This window comes from Lacerta agilis, chromosome 13, assembly GCF_009819535.1.
Source record: "Lacerta agilis isolate rLacAgi1 chromosome 13, rLacAgi1.pri, whole genome shotgun sequence".
NCBI lineage: Eukaryota > Metazoa > Chordata > Lepidosauria > Squamata > Lacertidae > Lacerta > Lacerta agilis.
In genome coordinates, this window is record NC_046324.1 from 51,748,412 (window position 1) to 51,769,080 (window position 20,669).

Consider the following 20,669-nt stretch of genomic DNA (forward strand, 5'->3'; position numbering starts at 1 on the left):
CCACAGTTCAAGAAGGATACTGACAAGCTGGAAGGTGTCCAGAGGAGGGCAACCAAAATGGTCAAAGGCCTGGAAACAATGCCTTATGAGGAACGGCTTAGGGAGCTGGGTATGTTTAGCCTGGAGAAGAGAAGGTTAAGGGGTGATCTGATAGCCATGTTCAAATATATCAAAGGATGTCATATAGAGGAGGGAGAAAGGTTGTTTTCTGCTGCTCCAGAGAAGCGGATATGGGGCAATGGATTCAAACTACAAGAAAGAAGATTCCACCTAAACATTAGGAAGAACTTCCTGACAGTGAAAGCTGTTGGACAGTGGAATTTGCTGCCAAGGAGTGTGGTGGAGTCTCCTTCTTTGGAGGTCTTTAAGCAGAGGCTTGACAGCCATCTGTCAGGAATGCTTTGATGGTGTTTCCTGCTTGGCAGGGGGTTGGACTGGATGGCCCTTGTGGTCTCTTCCAACTCTAGGATTCTATGATTCTAAATAAAAATACAAAGTAAAAGCACAAATAAATAGTTAAAACAGAAGCAATAAAGCAATACCCCCCTTCCTCAAACACATTTAAAAGCCTGTAGAATATCAATCAGACAGAGGCCTGGTTGAAGAGGAATGTTTTTGCCTGTCACCTAAATGAAGGCGCCAGGCGAGCCTTCCTGGGGAGAGCATTCCACAGACGGGGAGCCGCTGCAGAAAAGGCCCTGTTCTCGTGTTGCCACTTTCTGGCTCTCTTGTGGTGGAGACACATGAAGGAGGACCTCAGAGGATGACCTCAGGGTCTGGATGCGATTTTCAAAGGCAGCCCCACACAGAATGCATTGCAGCTGTCTAGCCTGGGCAGGACCAATGCATGCATGGCCGAGGGCAGGCCTCCTTCCTACTGGGGGAGCTGGCAGCTGGCACACCAGTCCACACTGGAAAAAAAGAACCAGTGGGCACCTCCCCTCTGCCACCCTTCTCTCCTGAAAGGGAGAGGGGCAAAATTAAGAGAGATGCTGGCCACAGCAGCTGAGAGGTGGCAAGAGGGGCACCTGCAGCAGCCTTGGCTCGGAGGCTTTCGAGGTGTTGCTGCTGCCTCTGGTCACTGGCCAGAGCATGGGGAGAGTCCCTCCCTCTCCCTTCACCCTGCGGCAGGGGCTTGGGCCTGGACCAAGAGAGGGGTGGCGGAATGCCGGGCCTTGAGCATTCCCTGGCAGTTGGAGCCACGTCCGTTGCGGAACAGAAGGAAGGGCTACCCCAAGCACCCACCCTTCCTCCCTGGGGTCAGCTGTCTCAGGGCCACGGCAGGGGGGAGAACCAACCCCAGCTATGCAGGAGAGTTCTCAGCAGAGAGTGGCTGCAGCAGTGCAAGTGAACCAGTCTCCAGGCTTGGCGGAAGCTGGCTCTTCCTCGGCACTGGCTTGTTTTTGGGACGGGGCGTTGGCAGACAAGCTCAGTTAGACCCTCAGAGCTGGTTGGGAAAGTCCCTTGCCAAGGTGAGTGAGTGGCCAGGGCGGAGTTGAGCATGACTGCCTGCCAGCTGGGAGGGGGGGCAGGAGTAGCTCATGCCACCCCCCACTGCCGAGTTCTCTCCCCAGTAGGGTTAAAAGGGTGCTGGAAGGAGCTCTAGACCAGATCAGCCAGAGGCAAATGATTTGCTTGTCGTCTGGGGAGCAGACATTTGTCACCCCACCCCAAAAGGCCCCAAAAGGTCCTTTCCTGCTGTGGGTTGCTGCTGCTGCTGCTGCTCCGTTGACCCCCCCCCCCCCCGCACAAAACACAAGAGGATGTAAGGCAGAAAATGCCACTTCTCCAAAATCTGATGCTCAGAACCAGGGCTCCCTGGCACTGCCCCTCCAGCAGGCGAGTTCCTGCCTGCCTCTCCCCCAGGCAGGATAGTGTGTGCCTGTGCATTTATGGTGGCAGGGAGGAGAGGGTCACTGCTCAGAACCACTTTCCCCCCACCTGGTGCCGATGGGAATTCTGGGCCACAACATCGGAAGAGCACCAAGCTGGGGGTGGCCGAGTTGGAAAAACGAGGTTGTCCTCCCAGAAGACAAGTTGTTGGTCACATAAAGGATGCTGTGGTACCCAGGTGCTAAAGGACAATAGTTGGGCTGGGCTCTAAGTGCATCGGAGCCGACCCTCCACCGTCTTGCAGACCCAGCCTGGCTACAAGGGGCCACCACTACTCTTCTGCTCAGGCCCTGCACAGACCAAGGAGACTTGAGCCAGGCCTCTGGCCTGCCCTTCTGGTGGCCCCCCAGGGCCTCAGTGGGAAGAGGGCCCTTGATCAGCACCTGCTGCCTGGGGGGGGGGGAGAAATGGCACACACACCTGCACAGCACAGGCTCCTCCCCACCCTCTTGAAAGTAGAAGGGGCAGCAGCTGCAAAGGGGCAGGGAACCAGCCAGCCAAGATGAGGAGACAGCTGGTGAGGAAAGAGCCGGCCCAACCGTTAGGGAGAGGGAAAAGTCCATCTCAGGATATGAGCTTTGCGTGTCCTGAAGGGGCCACAAGCTGCTGGGGACTCCTAATGTATTATTATTGTACTGTTACCCCACTTGTGGGATTTTCTGCCTCCTTGGGGTACTTGGGCCCCTTGGCTCTTCAGGGCAAAGGTCACTTTCTGCTCAGCCTCGGGCAGCAAATGCCTTAAACTGGGCATCGCGGTCCCACAGCAAGCGATAGAGAAGACCAGGAAGATGAAGGGTGACCAACCCACCTTCCCACTTGGACTCTGCATCTGGGGGATACAGCTGCAAAGTCGGGAATCAGGACAGGCCTGAGGAAAGAGACCCAAGTTCTCCCTTCAAGTGGGATGCCATAGAATCACAGAGTTGGAAGGGTCCCTGAGGTCACCTACTACAACCCCATGCAAGGCAGGGGTCTCAGCACAGGTCTCCCATCCAGTTTGAAACCATACTGGACTCTGCTTAGCTTTGCAAAAGTGCTGCCAGTCTTCATTGCTGTGCCACTAGCTAACCTTAAGGCTTTTATTGCCAGCATGGATGTAGGGCCTTTGTAAATTTAGGCAGCCCCCAAATGGGCATAATGTTAATGTCAGTAATGAATAAATACCCCAGCATTATTCCAACTGCAGCTGGCATGAAAGCCACAAAGGTTACCAGATTTTTTTCAATGAATCCGGGGACATTTTCCAGTTTTAATGGATTTTGTATGGGGACATGTTTGTAAACCTGGGGACTGTCCCTGAGAAAGGGGGAGGTCTGGTAACCTTAAATTAAATGCCCCAGGTCCTGGCTGGGCAGAGGGTGCCTGTCCCTGCTGGCCCCGATCCAGGAGGCTTTGCATGCCATGTGCGCTGTGCAGATCCAGAAGGCCGGGCCAGAGGTTCCCCAGAAGAGCCTCTGACAGTGCTAGGATCTTCCTCTGGGCAAGGCTGGGCTCCTGCGGGCGTTTACTGGTGAGCAACGAAGCCTTTTTTCTTCGGGAAAGGCTGCTGCGATGGAGCCTCGTGGCGCGCCTCTCCCGCTCGCTCCGTCCCCTTTGCAACCAGCGCGCAGATGGGAAGCTCCTCAGGGCAGAGCTCGCGCTTGGCGAGGGGGGGGGGGGCTGTCCGGGCACGCGGCGACTGCCGCCCGAAGGCCAAGCGGGTGGCTTCCCCGTGGAAGTCCGGGGGTGGCCCCTTGGGGGCCGCCGTCCCCGGCGCCTCGGCTGCCTCGCCCGCCCGCCCGTGCGCTCCTGCTGGGCTGCTCCGTGCCAAGCCGTCAGCTGATGGGCCGCATCACCCCGTAGTGGCGCAGGCAGCCGCGGGCCGGGCGGGCGGCAGGGCGGGCGGGCGCGGGGCCAGGCAAGGAGCGGGGTTCGCGGGGGCCGCAGGCGGGTCGCGCGCGGGCCAGGGTGCCCGGGGGGGCGGCGGCGGGGCGCGGGGGCCGCGGCAAATAGTCCTTTGTTTACATGGGCCGGTGGCTGGCGGAGGCGGCGCCGGCGGGGAGGGAGCGCTGCGCTCGCACCAGCTGTTTCCCGCCTTGAGGAGACGCGCACAGAGGAGCCGGAGCCGCACGGAGGAGCGAGCGAGCGAGCCGAGAAGGAGCGGCGCCGCCGGGCGGGGGACGGACACGCACACGCCGCCGCGCACCCACACGCGCCCGCGCACCCACGCACACGCGGAGCCCCCTCGCCGCCTGCCCGCTCCCGGCCCCGATCCCCGCGGGCGCCGCTCCCCTCCCTTCCTCCCTCCCTCCGCCTCCCGCGCGCCCCGGCCGGGCATGGAGTACTTCATGGTGCCCGCGCAGAAGGTGCCGTCGCTGCAGCACTTCAGGAAATCCGAGAAGGAGGTGATCGGCGGGCTGTGCAGGTGGGTGTGCGCCCCGCCGAGCCCGGGAAACGGGCAGCCGCGCAGGGCCGGGCCGGGCCGGGCCGGGCCGGGGGGGGAGCGGCACCGAGCGACGGGCCGGCCGTGCGAGGGAGCCTCCTCTGCCCGGGACCCCCGTGCGCTCCGCGCCGAGGTTGCGCGGGGAGGGCGGCGGGGTCTCCCTCTCCCTCGGGACGCGCCCGGTCGCCCCCCGGAGCTGCGGGAGGGCCGCTGGCGGGAGCACGTGGGTCTGTTTGCAGGCAGAGCGGGCGCCCCGGCCATGCTGCTGCCGCCGCCGACCTGCTGCGCTCGCTGCGCCTGCCTGGCTGCACGCCCGGCCCGAGCCCGGCCAAGGGAGCGCGGCGGCGGCGAGGGGCTGCGGGGCCGGGAGGGCGAGCGGACGGGCGGGCGAGCGGGCGCGGCGAGGGCGAGGGCGAAGGCGTGCAGCTGGGCGGGCGAGCGAGCGAGGGAGGAGGGCACAAGGCAGCCATGCCGCCGCGGCGCCCTCGCCTTCCCCTCGGCTCGCCGCCCGCCCAGGCGGCCCGGCCGGCCTCCCCCTGGGGCGGGGGGTGTTTCGGGGCTAAGCAGCCGCCCCGTCGGGGGCTCCCCGGGGCTCTCGTGCCGCCGCCCGGCCGCGTGGGGACTCCGGCGGCGGCGGCCGGGCCTAGCCTGGCGGTGACTGTGCAGCCTCCGAAGGGGCGGGCCTTTCCGCCGCGGGCTGCCGGGACATGTAGTGCTGCGCTCGGCCGGGCCACGCTGCCGCCGCTCCGCACAAAGGCGCCCGGGCGCTCCCGGCCAGCCAGCCGCGCACGTGGCTCGGGCCGCGGCCGCCGCGGAGGCCGCGCGGGGAAGGCCTCGCCTGCTCGTTTGCAGGGCCGCGTCTTCCGCGTGGGGGGGCCGCCGCGCCGCCTTTGTGCCCGACGGAGCCCGGACGCCGCCCGGGGCAGCGGGAAGGGAAGGGAGCCGAGCGGCTGCAGCAGCCAGACAAAGGGAGCCCGGGACCCTTCGCCACCCTCTCCCCGCTCTGCTCCCGGGGCGCCTAGGGACTGGAGGGCTCCGGCGGGGACGCGGGACCCCCTGCCCGTGGAGGAGGGGGCTGCTCAGTGGGGCAGCCCCACTTCCCGCTGGTACCCCGGCGAGCTGTGCTGAGCGCCTGCGGCCGGAGCGCGGGGCAGGGCGGGCTGGTCGTGGCAGAGGGTCCGGCGCTGCCGGGGGCTGGGATGATTCCGCTCCAAATTTTGGCCCTGGTCGCTGGCCGCCCCCCTTGACTCTTTTCCCGCCACACATACATGGCTTACCTGCCCCCCCCTACCTTTTATGCATTGGCAAACGGTGGCTTTCAGGTGCCAGCTGGAGCCCAGGGACCGCGGGATTTGAACCCACCACAAATGGTGGTGGGATTCCTCTGCGCGTCCAGGTTGCCTCCCGCGACCCCTTCCTCTTGCTCCCAGGTAGCGGCCAGTTGCACATTCCTCCTTTGCGTTCTCTTAACGCCAGCAGAGAGCACTTCTGCCTGGTCCAAGATCTCAGTCCGGAGACAGAGGGGAGTTTTCCTAAAGAGTTGGAGGAGGTTTGAAAGAGCAGCTCCTTGCAGGATGGACTTAAGTCAAACCGATTGTGCAGGCTCTTGGCCCTGTGCTGGGAACCTGCTTGACCAAAGGCCCCTTGAAGGTTGGCTGGTTCAATTGATACCTGCAGTCTACACACAACACACAAAGAAAGTAATAAAGCAATGGTGTAAAAAGCGCCCCCAATTTGTCTCTAGCCTCTCTCTCCTCCTCGGTCGGATCTTGCTGCCTGCCAAACCAGGAGGGCCCCCCACCCACCCCCACTCCTAGCCTGGCGAGGGTCTTGTGCTGGGAGAGTCCTGCAGCTGTGAGTTGACTTTGCATTGAATAGTTGGGCATATTAAAAAACTTTTCTGTCTTAACTCTTTGGTATGCCCCAAAGTGATTTTTTTTTATTTAAAAGAAGTCATTGCTGCGTATTAGTTGGCCTGAGGCCCAGCACATCCCTGGATCAGTTCCCCGTACAGTGGGGACCATGCGCCGCTTGTTGGCTGCAGCCAGACAGGTCACACCCTTTCCCTCATCCCAGCTACCTGCAGGTCCCTCTAGGCAATGGTCCTGAGGCTTTGGGCAGCTTGTGCCACTCAGGGTGGAGTTAGCCTGCCAGCCTGAGCCCTCTAGGGCGAGAACCTGCCTGGGACAGGATGGGTCCCCATCTCTCCGTGGGAGCACTCGAGTTCCCAGGCTGCAGGGAGCCCAACGCGGTGTTGACGTTTCATTTAAAGGCATTGAAAGAAAGCTGCCCCAGCCCATTTCTCATGACAGGTCCCAACAAGGCATTTCAGTCAAACTGCCCGTTATTTGGGCGGGCAGGCAAATCACTCTGTGCCAAATCAGACCCTTTGTCGTCCTTGCAATGGTGTGTTCTGACTCCCCCCATCCCTGGCTGTTGGCTGTGCTGACCAGAGCAGGCGGGAGCTTTAGCCACAGCATCCCCCGGCCCTGGGGCCTGCTGGCGGGCAGCCGTTCTCCAGGGGTGCAGGTCCACAGAGGGACTGAGCCTCCCTCAAAGTTGCTCATTTCCCCCGCAGCCTGGCCAACATCCCGCTGACCCCAGAGACGCAGAGGGACCAGGAGCGGCGGATACGCAGGGAGATCGCCAACAGCAATGAGCGGCGCCGCATGCAAAGCATCAACGCAGGGTTCCAGTCGCTGAAGACCCTCATCCCACACACGGATGGGGAGAAGCTCAGCAAGGTAGGGGGCAGGTGCACAAAGCCCCCTTCTCACCGGGGCTAGTCCTTGCTGGAGACTTCTGTGCTGTGCCAAGTATGACCCCCCCCCCCATGCTGGTGATTGTGGCAGCAGACAGGGGTTGGGAGGGGAGGCAGCTGGGCTTGGCATTTTCCATGTAGATGCAAGGAGCTTGGTTGGAGGCTCCTGTCTCCTAGGATTCCACTTGAGTTTAACCTTAGTACTAAGTCTAGCTGTCGTGTGATAAGAGGAGAGGCCCTCTTATGGAAGCAGAGAGGAGGAATCAGTGGGGAGAGGTAGAAAGTGGAGTCCCCCAAGGATCGGTATGGGGGCTTTTTAACTTGTTCAGTTGAGGTGGCCAAGTCTGCCAGTGGCACTAATTTGTTGAGGGTGGTTGAACCAGGAAGAGAAGAGCTTTGAAAGGAGCGAATGGGTGGTAAAATCGCAAATGCAGTTCGGTGTATAAACAAATGCAAAGGGATGCATGTTTGGGCAAAAAAAAATTCTCATTTCACATAGATGCTGCTGGGGTCTGAACTGATGGTTGTGGCCCCTGGCTCAAAGATGATGTTGACCCAGTGATCTGCAGCTGTGAAAAAGGCAAATTCCATGCTAGGGATCTTGAGTCAAAACACAATCAAAAAATACTTCCAGTAGCACCTTAGAGACCAACTTAGTTTGTTCTTGTGCATGCTTTCGTGTGCATGCACACTTCTTCAGGTATCTGAAGAACAAACTTAGTTGGTCTCTAAGGTGCTACTGGAAGGATTTTTATTTTATTTTTTTTGTTTTGACTATGGCAGACCAACACGGCTACCTACCTATAAAAGGGATCTATAGGAAAGGAATAGGAAACAAAACTGCCACTACCATAATGTCATCATTCAAATGATGTGGCTGCATTTGGAATACTATGTACAGTTGTTGTTTTTTTGGATAATAATAATAATAAAATAATTTATTATTTATACCCCGCCCATCTGGCTGGGTTTCCCCTGCCACTCTGGGTGGCTTACAACAAAATATTAAAAAGACATTAAAACATCAGTCGTTAACAACTTCCCAAAACAGGGCTGCCTTCAGATGAGAATACTATGTACAGTTCAGGTCAGCTCTCCTCAAAAGGGGTATTGTAGAGTCGGAAAAGGTTCAAAAAAGGGCCATCAATATCATCAAGGGGATGGAGAGAGTCCCCAAACATTGCTTTTTTTAAGCCCACCTCCAGGTCGGCCAGTCACCAACTCTCCGCCTGAGCTTCCTCACGGTGCTGTTATGAGGATAAAATTGGGGTGGAGGGAGAAGAGACCCTCTGCGCTGCCTTTTCTGCTCCTTGGAACAAAGGCAGGAGGAGAGCGAACCCCCCCCCCCCATAGAGACACTCAGGAGTCTTCCCAGGAAGCCCAGCGCAGCCAAGAGGAAGGAAGACGTTTTCACGCAGCACAGAGTGAAACTGGGGAACTCTTAATATATTAAAATCATATCTAAGCAGCGTACCAAGAACTGAAGCAGCAGCAGACTACTTAAAATATTACAAAAGCACACAGCTACATATAGAAATGTTATTAATATGCATAAATCTATATCATTTCATTCTCCTTCTGGCACACCCTCAGGGTTGTCACCCAGGGCCCAGAGTTCCTGGAAACAGCAAGCTTTGCCCTCGTCTCACTGCAGACTTGATTTTTATGGGCAACTCAAGGTGGATGGTCCTTCCTCAGGCTGCCCACAGCTGCGTCCCAGTCAGCTGCCCTCTCCTCACCCAGGTCCAGCAGATTTGTTGAGCTTCCTAGGGGGTTCAGGGGCCGGGGAAATGGCCCCACTGCACTCACAGCTCTTTCTTCACCCTCTTCTGTCCTCTCCTCCTCCTCCTGCTCCAGCTGCTTAGAAGGAGCAGCACAGTTTGCTTTCCCAGCTGACCCGAAGGAGGGCACAAGGGGGCACCGTGTCTTTGGCCAGCTCTCTCTGCCCATGCCCCCCAACCCCCCATTCATAGGTGGTCACCCTGCTTGTGGGAGAGCTGCATCTCCGTCTTCTCTGTGGGGACCCAGTTTAGTCTGGTCCTCCCCTTGAGCTGGAAAAGGGCTTGTGTCGGACCAGGGCTCTAGGTTGGGTTACTGCAAGGCGTTCTACATGGGGCTGCCTTTGGAGATGGTTTGTAAGCAGAATTGCTCACTGGAGCAAGGCGGTTTGAGCATCTTAACACCGATCCTGGCCCAACTGCACTGACTGCCCATTAATTTCGGGGCCCAATTCCATGTGCTGGTTTTGACCGAGAAATCCTTCAACGGCTCAGGACTGCAATACCTCAAGAACTGCCTCCTTCCACATGAACCTACCTAGACCCTGAGATCATCTTCTGAGGCCCTTCTTTGTGAGCCTCCTCTACAGGAGGTCCGCAGGGTGGCAACATGAGAACAGGGCCTTTTCTGTGGTGGCTCCTCATTTGTGGAATGCTTTCCTCAGGGAGGATCGCCTGGCGCCTTCATTATACACCTTTAAGTGCCAGACAAAAATGTCCCTCGTCGACTGGGCCTTGGGCTGATAGACATCCGATATTCTTTTAAATGTGTTTGTGGGAGAGGGGTATAAATGTTTTCTTTCCACTATTTATTTTGCATTTTGATGATGATGATGATGATGATACATGCTGGGTTTTATGTTTGACTCTGCACCCCCTCACCTTCCAATTGCCCCTCCCCAGGCAGCGATTCTCCAGCAGACGGCAGAGTACATCTTCTCTTTGGAACAGGAGAAAACACGTTTGCTGCAGCAGAACGCCCAGCTCAAGAGGTTCATCCAGGTATCTGCTGAGGCTGCTCCCGTGTGTGTGTGTGTGTGAGAGAGAGAGAGCGCACATAACATTCCAGACTTTAGGGGGGTGCTCCTCTACGCACAGGGGGTGGGGGGCTTCTGCATGTGCTCTTCCCTTGCTCCAAAGTCTCTCCTGGAGCTGCCACAAGCCTGTGGCTTACTTTGCCTGGCTGTGCAGCTGAGCCATGCCCTCTCGGTCGCCGCTTGGCTGCACTGGAGGAGGAGGAGGAGGTGGAGGGCGGGCCTCCCCCCCCCATCCCTGATGCTCACACTACATCTGCTTGGTCAGGAGTTCAGCGGCTCCTCCCCAAAGCGGCGGAGGGCGGAGGACAAAGACGAGGGCATCGGGTCCCCAGACATCTGGGAGGATGAGAAGGCCGAGGACCTCCGCCGGGAGATGATTGAGCTGCGCCAACAGCTGGACAAGGAGCGCTCTGTCCGCCTGATGCTGGAGGAGCAGGTGAGAGGATGGGGGGCATCGCCTGGGTCTCCGTGGGCTTGGCTGTGTGGGGAGGGGAGATTGCTTGGACCGCTTTCCGGGCCCCACAGCTCAGGAGGAGCAACCTCCCGGGGCCACATCCTTCAGGGCTCCTGCTTGTCACTCTTGAGGGTGCTGTCAAACAAGCGAAGGCCCCGGAATGTTTCTGGAGGAACAGAGAGAGCAAAGAGCAGGAGGTTTGATCAAGGAGTTTGGTTTCCCTTGTGAATAGGGCGCAGAACAGGATATGCCCTTTGTGCACCCGACTGGCACGCTGAGTGCCTGGCCCTCTCCCTCTCTGTGGCCTTTGTGGGGTGTTGGCGTGCCCTCCCAGCCCATGACAGGGCCTTCTTCTCCTGGTCCCCCGGCAGGTGCGCTCCTTAGAGGCCCACATGTACCCCGAGAAGCTGAAGGTGATTGCACAGCAGGTTCAGCTCCAGCAGCAGCAGCAGCAGGAACAGGTGAGGCTCCTGCGCCAGGAGACACCTGAGCACCAGCAGCAGGGCCGCCCCCAGGTGAGTGCGCGGCTTGCCCCCCGCCCAGCCCTCTTACGATGCAGCTGGCGGGGCCAGCACTCTTGCCCCAGCCCCCCAGAGTCCCCCGGGAGACTCATGGGGGCTGAAATCCAAGGGAGTTGGACGGCGCCTCCCGAAGGAGGGCTCAGCATTCACCTGGGGGCCTGGTGGGCCGGGGGCCTGGCTGCTGCAGCAATGCTTCCTTCCCCCCGGAGAGGGTCCTTGCACACCTGGGCAGGCAGGAGTCTTGGGGGGTCCATCCCCGGCAAGCCACTGTCGCTTGGGCAGGTTCCACGCATCTGTAGCTGCGGAGAGTTTGGCAAGAGACTGTCCCTTGCAGCTCTGGCTGCATTTGGGGGGCAGGGGTCTTGCGGGAACTGCCCTCCCCTCCGTGGCACAGCCCTGGCTGCCTCTTCTGCAGTGCTTATGTGGTGCTAGGAAATCTCAGGGCAAAACCACAGGATAGGAGAAGGTTCTGCTGTCAAAACAGGATGATGGGCCCTAGATGGGCCAATGGCCTGATGCAATATACCCTTCTCATCTTCTCATGCCCTGCTGCCTGCCTGGGTTGCCCACTTGCCACATCTTTTCAGAGGTGCTGGGAGCCTTGCTGTCCCCAGGTCCCTCCTGGAGAATCATAGAATCCTAGAGTTGGAAGAGACCACAAGGGCCATCCAGTCCAACCCCCTGCCAAGCAGGAAACACCACCAAAGCATTCCTGACAGATGGCTGTCAAGCCTCCGCTTCAAGACCTCCAAAGAAGGAGACTCCACCACACTCCTGGGCAGCAAATTCCACTGTCGAACAGCTCTCACTGTCAGGAAGTTCTTCCTAATGTTTAGGTGGAATCTTCTTTCTTGTAGTTTGAATGGGGGGTGGGCGATGCACCCTGTACTGACTCTGGGCTTCCCTCACAGGGAGAGGCCTGAAGTCATGTAGTCATCCCCCCCCTTTCACTTCCACCTCTGGGGTCTGCGTCTTTCCACGAGTTCAAGCAGCAGGGGGAGCCCTGTGGGTCGGGGTTGTGGGGAGGGGGGCACAGCACAGGTCACCTGCCTGCAAGAAAACCGAGCCTATTCTGTTGCCTTTGTGCTTGGGTGGGTGGGAGAGAGGGAGGGGTGGGGAGGCCCGGGCTGCAGCCTCAGCTCTCCCCTCCAGATGTGGCCATGTGGGGCCTGAGTCCCCGTGGGGAAAGGGAGGCCCCCTGCCCCCTGTCAGGAGTGGCTTGTGGCTGCCTCTCTAGGCCAGAGCCAACTCCCTGCCCCGAGGTCTTATCTTCTCCAGGCTAAGCCATCCTGCCTCCGACCACAGGACCTTCTTAGAGGCAGCCCCTAGTGACAGGCCGGTCTCTTTTTCTCCCCCCCCCCACAGCTCTTGTCGGCACACGGCCCCCCAGCCCCCACCCACCACCCGACTGTGATCGTGCCTGCACCGCTGCCACCCTCTCACCATGTCACTGTGGTAACCATGGGCCCGTCCTCCGTGATCAACACTATCTCCACATCCAGGCAGAATCTGGATACCATCGTTCAGGTGAGACGGGGAGACCCGCGTTCTTGAGGCGAGGGGGGCAGGAGAGCATTGGATTTGGACGCAGGAGGTCCTAGGTTCAGATCCCCAGTGGCATCCCTAGGGAGTGCGTGGAGAGATCCTGTGGGGATGGGCCAATGGCCTAGCTAGGCAGCGGGCTACCGGAGTGCTGCGTTGCTCGAGTGAGTGAGCCAAGCCATATCCTGGAGTCAACGGCCAGTCACCCCAGGTGCTGAGGGTTCGCTGTGACCTTGAGGTGTCCTGCGCCTGCCCTGGAAGACAAAAGCCCCCACAAATTCACCAAATTTTGCACCTCTGTGTCCTGTTTTCCTAGACCAGTGTTTTTGGTTGCTGTGTGACAAGCCCCCTATAATAATAATAATTTATTATTTCTACCCCCCCCCCCCCGTCTGGCTGGGTTTCTCCAGTCCCTCCCCCCCCCGTCCTATCCAACTGCCAGGTGAGAAAAGAGATGCTGAATCCTTCTAGAGCAGGTGGGGGGGGGCTCAGGGGGGCAGCCCTCCACAGAGAACCTCTGAGCCTGGTGGAAGGTGGAGGTGCCCCATCCATGTGCAATTTGGGGTGTGGTTTGTCTCTTGCTATTTTTGAGACACACTCCTGTTAGAAAATGACGCAGGGTCCCTTGGCTCCTTCTTCGTAGCAGACAGCTTCTGTGGAAGTGGTTTGAGGTCCGCAAAATCTTAGACCCCGCGGCACTTTTGAGGTTTTGCTGCTCAACGGGCTCTCCTGGCGATCCCTGTGGGGTCAGGGAAAGAGAGAAGGGGGGGGGAGCTCCCTTTCCTTGGGGCTGAATCCCCAGAAACTGAATCCAGGACCTTCTGCATGCAAAGCAGGTGCTCTAACCACTGAGCCTTCCTTGACACTGCTTGGTGCCGTTTGGTCCTGGGTTCGATCCTCGGCACCTTGAGCGGAAAGGATTTGTGGGAGGTGGACCTGATTCTGACCAGTCCCTGGCAGCTCAAAGGCTCTGGGGTACGAACGGATTGGGGAAGGCCCCTCTGCACCCCCCCACCTGGGTCTGACGCCTTGCGGGGCCCCTGATCTGGTTAGACCCCGCGGGGCCCTCAGTCTGCTAGTGGACATAGCCGGGGGCTCTCTGATGGTAGGCAGCTTCTGGGAGCTTCTTTTCCGCAGTCTTGGGTGTGTGTTGGGGGGCTTCGGGGGGCCAGCTTGCTGTCTCACACTGGTGTCTCCCCCCCAAAAAAACCAGGCAATCCAGCACATCGAGGGGACACAGGAGAAGCGGCTGCTGGAGGAGGAAGAGGAGGAGGAGCGCCGTCGTGCCGTCATCGTGACCCCTGCGCGGACCGGCCTGGAGCCCTCCAACTCAGACACGGCCTCCGACTCTGAGGCGGACGACAGCGACTCCATGGAGCACAGCAAGGCCGAGATGCCCTGACCCCCACCTGGCTGCGGGGGGCGGGCAGGCGGGCAGGGTGTGGGTGAGGGGACTTCGGAGAAACTTGCGCTGAATTTTTTTTACAAAATACCATGGAATTTGGGTCTCTTTTATGACCTTTCGATACTGTAAACGGGAGCGTTAGGACCTGCAGGGGCCGAATCCTTGCCCTCTTCAAAGCCAACGGGGAGGGGGGCGGAGGGGAGGGGGCAGCAGCGCAGTGGTTTTCAGAGTGCCTGGCCTGCATGCGACTGTGGGCCAGATCTGGAACTCGGAGCCCCAAATACTCGGGGGGAACGGTCATATAAATTGCCTGCGGCCATGCAGAGTGGCGGGTGTCCCCCATCTCCTGGCACCCTCCTAGGCCCTGCTGGGTTGCCTTGCCTCCCCGGTTGTCCCCCCCCCCAAATCTCTGGGATAGACTTCTCTGGGCCTCCTGTTTCCTCCCTGCTGGTTGGCCTTGCAAGGGCCCCTCGAGGACTGCCTCCTCACGAGCTGTGCCCGGGGCTCGGCTCCTCGGCATCACCCCCCGGGGAGGCAAAAGGGCCCGAGGGGGCGATGGAAGGTCTGCCCATAGCAGGGCCGGTGCCCACGCTGCCACCCCGCGGGCCCCTGCCTGCAGCCCCCTCCTGCATCACGGGACGGCGGGCTTCCCTCCGTTCTCAGGGGGCCAGTTCAGGTTTTTGGCCTTAGCTGCAGTCTGGGTGGGGGGGGGTGTTCCTTTTCAAAGATGGCGCCGTTTCTGAGGGGTGGGCCGCAGCCTGCCACGTTGGCCACTTTTGGCTCCCCCCCACCCCCCGTGGCTTCTTTCCTCCTTTTTTTCGAAGCACTTAATCTGTTCCGTGGGTCCGACTGGGTCATGAGGGCGTGCGTGTTCTGTGATCGCTGCTTTTTGTTGCGTCCTTCCCCGTCCCCCCCCCCAGCTCCCCCCAATTTGGCTAGAGGCCTAGGCCAGTGTTGTTTAGGGCTGTTGGTATTTGGTAGGTTCCTCCCCAGCCGCAGCTGTTCCTCAGCTCTTTCATTTTTTTATATGGTTTTTCTGTTTTGTTTTTGTTCCATTTTTCTCTTTTTTTACAGTTTTCGGGTCTTCGTGTTCATTGAGATGCTATTATATTTTGTTAAGAAAGTGGGAAAAATGAGGCTTGTGCCTTTGTAAAGAAACAAAATAAAGTTTGTACTTTGTTTTTTAGATGCCTTTGTCTGGGGTGTTGGTCTTTGGGGTACGGACTTGGGGGCTGCATCTTCGCCTCTTAATCATTATTAGAATTTATTACTCATCTTTTGCCCTAAGGCCTCAGGGCAAGGGTTACAGAAAATCACTACTACTACTACTACTACTTTTGCCTTGATGGGGATTCAAGGTGGTTTACAGATAAAAATAAGAACCTCTAAAACAGGGGTCAGCAAACTTTTTCAGCAGGGGGCCGGTCCACTGTACCTCAGACCTTGTGGGGGGCCGGACTATATTTTGAAAAAAAATAGGAACAAATTCCTATGCCCCACAAATAACAGAGATGCATTTTAAATAAAAGGACACATTCTACTCATGTAAAAACACGCTGATACCCGGGCTTTAGTTTGGGGACCCCTGCTCTAAAACATAGAAAAAACAATAAAATAAAAATATAGAATTATATGCAGTGGTACCTCGCCAGTGCGGTGTAGTGGTTAAGAGCGGTGGACTCGTAATCTGGTGAACCGGGTTCGCATCTCCGCTCCTCCACATGCAGCTGCTGGGTGACCTTGGGCTAGTCACACTTCTCTGAAGTCTCTCAGCCCCACTCACCTCACAGAGTGTTTGTTGTGGGGGAGGAAGGGAAAGGAGAATGTTAGCCACTTTGAGACTCCTTCGGGTAGTGATAAAGCGGGATATCAAATCCAAACTCCTCCTCCTTCCTGGTTTTCAAACGTAATCCGTTCCAGAAGACCATTTGACTTCTGAAACATTTGAAAACTGAAGCAGTTACTTCCGGAAGCATTTACTCGCGAAAACTCAAAACGGAAGCCGCGTTTCCTGTTCAACTTCCGAGGCACGTTTGAAAACCGAAGCAGGTACTTCCGGCTTTTGGGCATTCAAAAACTGAAACGTTCGACTTCCAAGATGTTCGAAAACCAAGGTACCACTGTATATTTCCGGTATCCACCTGTCTCGAGAGACAATGGAGTGTGCCTCTGGGGGTGAAGTCAAACTGCTGGAGAATCACGGTGCCTGCTGTGGCTGCAGAGACCGGTAACTCATACTTGCTGCCTCCTGAAGTGACCCTCTGGGTGCAAGCCTAGCCAGGGTGCATGGAGGTCCTGGGCTGCCCAGACGACAAGACCCCCCCCCTCTCAGCCTCGCTGATGGGGTCCAAATGAAAGCAGAGCAGGATATTGGGCACCAGCTGCAGGAGTTGCTGGAAGGAGGCACACAAAGCCGTCTTAGGGACTCCACTCTGTATTTCTGTGGGATTTACTCCTTAGCCTTTTCTTTTCCCAATAATGTCCTTGCAAGGCAGCAGAGGTTTAGGATCACAGCTTTCACTTCTCCCTCCAGCACATGCAGAACCTGCTTTCTTGACTGTTGGACCCACTCTTGGTCTCGCCTGCTCCCATCTGCCCTAGCTTGTCTTTGCATGCAGGAAAAGTCCTAGCTTTTGAGACCCAGCGGCTCCCCTCACCTGGTTGAGCCAGCTAGTCGAAGCCATGCTGGGATTGTGGCCGCTGTCACAAGCTGACGGCTTCTAGGAGCCACAGGTGAGGGAGGGCAGGGTGGAGACCAAAGGTGGACAAACTACCCCAGAATGAATTGAGAAACATTGATATGAAAGCACAATATTAAAAACAGTTACAGGTAGGTAGCCGTGTTGGTCTGCCTTAGGGTCTGGTGACTTCCATTTCAGTGTATCTGAAGAGGTATGCATGCACACGAAAGCTCATACCAAGAACTAACTTAGTTGGTCTCTAAGGTGCTACTGGAAGGAATTTTTTTTTAATATTAAAAACAGTGCAAGACAACTTACAATCACCCAAAAATAACCACCCAAAAATAATAAAAATAATCTCAAAGTAGCTGTCTTACTACAAAAGAATTTCAGAAATAGACTGGAAGGAGAAGTTGCTGAATTGCAACTCATTACCAAACTTAAAACCACGGAGAGACCTGGTCTGAACAAAGACACTGGATTCTTATCTCATTATACATGACAAAGCTATCTTTAGCCATCTCACCCCTTGCCTTTTCCTGTAAGACCAATTGCAGTCGTTAACATTCGCCAACAGGTTTTCCACACCTATCAGCCAATCCCCCATTCCCACCACCCCTCTGAGTAATACCCCTCCCCACTCTCTCCCTATATATAAGGGTCTGGTGACTTCTGTTTCAGTGTATCTGAAGCAGAGCCGTCTCATCCATAGAGGCCGGTGGCGCGGCGCGCCAGGGCGCTGGGCACCCCAGGGGCGCCCCCGCGACCCCGCCGGCATACCGGGCTCCCCCTCCCCAACCCGCCCACGGGCAGGCGGGCACTCGCGCACCGGCGGGCGGGCTGTAAGCCGCCCGCCCTCGCCTCCCGGAGCCCCAGCTGGAGCGGCGCAGGGCTTTGCGCGACCTTCCAGCACTCCAGCTGGGGCTCTGGGAGGCGAGGGCGGCCGGCTTGCAGCCAGCCCGCCCGCCCGCCGGTGCGCGAGCGCCCGCCCGCCCCTCATCATCCGCCCGCCGGCGCGCGAGCGCCTGCTCCAACGCCACGCCCCTCATCCCCCGCTCGCCCACCCCCCCCTCCCGAGGGGCGGCCAGCGCGGGAGGGAGGCGGGCGGAGAGGCGGCAGGCTGGGGGCGCCGAGGGATGGCTGCGCCAGGGTGGCTGATCCCTCTAAGACGGGCCTGATCTGAAGAAGTGTGCATGCACACGAAAGTTCATACCCAGAACAAACTTGGTTGGTCTCTAAGATGCTACTGGAAAGAATTTTTTTTAATTTTGTTTCGACTATGGCAGACCAACATGGCTACCTACCTGTACCCAAAAATAAGGTGAGCTGTAAAAACATGACAACTCAAGGGTCAAAGGCAAGAAGTTGTGGAATGAAGATGCCAGGCATGGCACCGTGGGGAGGGAGTCCCACAGCTCAGAGAAGGCCCTCCCCCTGGGCAGCCACCCCCAATCCACAGAGGGTGGAGGAACAACCAAGAGGGCCCCGAGAGAGTGTAGGGAAGCAGGCAGCCTTGCAGGTATTTGGGGCCTGAGTTGTTTAGGGCTTTGAACACAAAGGCGAGCACCTTGAATTGGGTTCGAAAACAAACAATGGCAGCACCTGTGCTTGGGAGGGGAGGGGCTCTCACCTGCTCTCTGGCGCTGGTCCTGCTGTGGCTCCTGCTGTTCAAAGCAGCTCACTTGCCCCGTATCTGTTTGCTACAAGAGATCACCTCACAGTCCTGGAAGGAGGGTGCAAGGCAAGTTGTGAGAACAGTCGAGAAGCAAAAAATGCACACAGACACCCCTACAATACTGGGCTTGCGTGAATAAAGGTAAAGGTAAAGGGACCCCTGACCATTAGGTCCAGTTGTGTCCGACTCTGGGGTTGCAGCGCTCATCTCGCGTTACTGGCCGAGGGAGCCGGCGTACAGCTTCCGGGTCATGTGGCCAGCATGACTAAGCCACTTCTGGTGAACCAGAGCAGCGCACGGAAACGCCGTTTACCTTCCCACCAGAGTGGTACCTATTTATCTACTTGCACTTTGATGTGCTTTCGAACTAGGTGAGTAGGAGCTGGGACCGAGCAACAGGAGCTCACCTCGTCGCAGGGATTCAAACTGCCGACCTTCTGATCAGCAAGCCCTGGGCTCTGTGGTTTAATACTTCGCTCTAATTTGGTTGTGCTTGGAATTGGGTTCCTTTGCCTGCAGTTTCCGGGTTTCCCACCAGAGGGAGACATTCCAAAACACCAACCCTGTGTAGGACAGGCATTGAAAAAAGGCTCAGCATGTTTTAAAGATTTTTAAGTTCTTTCACAAAACCATGGGGCAAAGGAATGCCCTCTGTCTCCTCCTAGGAACCCATGACTGCCTTTTGGTCTGGTGTATGCCAGGAGGGGCCAGGATGTTTCCTTGACTCGCACGGGGAGCCCTGGGGTGCAGAAGAGGCTGCTCACTAGCTCAAGGGTGGTGCAGGAGGGGTTGGCCAGCGGCTGTGCAGAAATCCTTTGGCCCACAGTTCCAGAGATCTTCATAGTGTGAGAAACAAAGGTAAGGAGCATCGTGCAACATGCGAATGTTCAGGTCTGCATCATGCAGTGCTGAGAGCCAAGCCTGCCAGCTGGTGCTGTTCTCTTTTTCTTTTGGCATGGGGGGGTGGCGGCGGGGGGGGCACCTGCTTCTCTCCCCACCTCCACCCCAGTTTTCCCACACGCTGTTACTTGAATCCTGGGAAGAGAGCCCAGAGAGGACTCCCTGAACGACGTCTGAGGGGCTGCGCGGCTCATGCTCTGTGTGGAAGTGGATTTGTGCGTGGAGAGGACGCAAACAGGCCCACCACCCTAAAAGGCAGGAGGGAAATGGGGGGTGGCGGCGGCAGTGGGGTGTTCCACTGGAAAAGCCACACAGATGAGCGAAGGAAGAGGCAGGCATCCAGCTGCGGCTGATGGGGAGCAGCTGCTTGCTTCCTGAAGGCTGCCCAACGTGTGCCCAGGACTAAGGAAGGCGGCCAGTCACTCCCTTGAAGTGCCACACCTTCTCCAGGACTGTCTCTAGCTGCCTGGCCTCTTCTGCTGTTGGGTCCCAGGGTATGTCAGCACACAGGTAGATAGGTAGGTAGGTAGGTAGGTATTCCCTTGCATGTGAAGACAGGCTCTGCCGGATTGGATGGATGAGACCAAGAGTGTGGCCAAGAAGGCAGCTTCTCCTGTAGAGGGAAGTAAGGGGCAGATGGGGCTCACCCACTGAGAAGGAAAACTCTAATCCCAAACCTCTGCTGCCTTGCAGGGTATCTTTGGGAGAAGACAAGACTCAGGAGAAAACCCCACATAAATCCAGAGTGGAGTCCCTAAGACAGTTGGGTGGCGCCTGGCAACTCCTGCAGCCAAGCAGGTGCCAAACATATTGCTCTGCTTCCCTTTGGATCCCATTAGTGAAGCCAAGAGGGGGGTCTTCTTGTCTGGGCAGCCCAGGACCCCCATATGCACTGCCCAGGCTTGCACCCCGGAGGCACACTCCCTTGTCTCTTGACAAAGACAGATGCCAACAAGAATCTGTAGTGCAAATGGGACAACCGGCAGGTGCATCTGCTGGGGAGGTGGGTACAGGCTTGCTGCTCCTTGGAGACTCCTTGGCTCTCTCAGTGGCCACCCCCCGGTTTGCTCAAACAGCCCCTTCCCCTGTCTCCTTTGCGTAGGAGGAAGGAAAAGAACTGGCCACTTCTTTATCTCTTTATTGCATGAATAGATTGCCCTTTTCTCTCCACAGAGCTCAAGGTCATGTACAGGGTTCTCCCCTTCTGCATTTAATCCTCACAACAGCCCTGCGAGGCAGGAGAGGCCGAGAGACAGTGATTGGCCTCAAGTCACCAAAGGAGTTTCATGGCCATGTTGAGATTGGAACCCTGGTCTCTCTGGGGTCCTCACTGAATCCCCACAACAACCCTGCGAGCCAGAGAGAGAAATGGTGACTGCCGCTGCCACCCCCCCAGATCACACTAACAACACCCAGTGAACTTCTTGGCTAAGTGGGGTGTGTGTGTGTTTCAAACCCTGGTGTCCCCAAGCCCATAGCCCAGGACCCCTAGCCACTGTGCCCCACTGGTGCTGGCCGGAATGGCAATCCAGCCGGCCTGCTTCAGCTGCAAGGATCCGTCTGCCTGCTTGCTGCTCCTCCCCTCTCCCTACTTGGGCCT

General features: G+C 57.6%; 1 protein-coding gene across 5 annotated transcripts; it reads left to right on the forward strand.

Moving 5' to 3' along the window:
* The first annotated feature begins 1,384 nt into the window (after positions 1–1,384).
* TFAP4 (transcription factor AP-4) lies at positions 1,385–15,001 on the forward strand. 5 transcript variants are annotated; one of them, XM_033167181.1, is made up of 7 exons: positions 1,385–1,472; positions 6,894–7,059; positions 9,758–9,856; positions 10,157–10,327; positions 10,717–10,860; positions 12,232–12,393; positions 13,622–15,001. In XM_033167181.1, the coding sequence occupies exons 2-7, from the start codon at positions 6,985–6,987 to the stop codon at positions 13,808–13,810; spliced, it is 840 nt and encodes a 279-aa protein (XP_033023072.1). In that variant the 5' UTR covers positions 1,385–1,472; positions 6,894–6,984; the 3' UTR covers positions 13,811–15,001. The 5 variants fall into 5 exon arrangements, with proteins under 5 accessions (XP_033023072.1, XP_033023069.1, XP_033023070.1 ...); XM_033167178.1 differs by lacking the exon at positions 1,385–1,472 and adding an exon at positions 4,171–4,297; XM_033167179.1 differs by lacking the exon at positions 1,385–1,472 and adding an exon at positions 4,171–4,297 and having other exon boundaries at positions 10,717–10,806.
* The last annotated feature ends 5,668 nt before the right edge of the window (positions 15,002–20,669 follow it).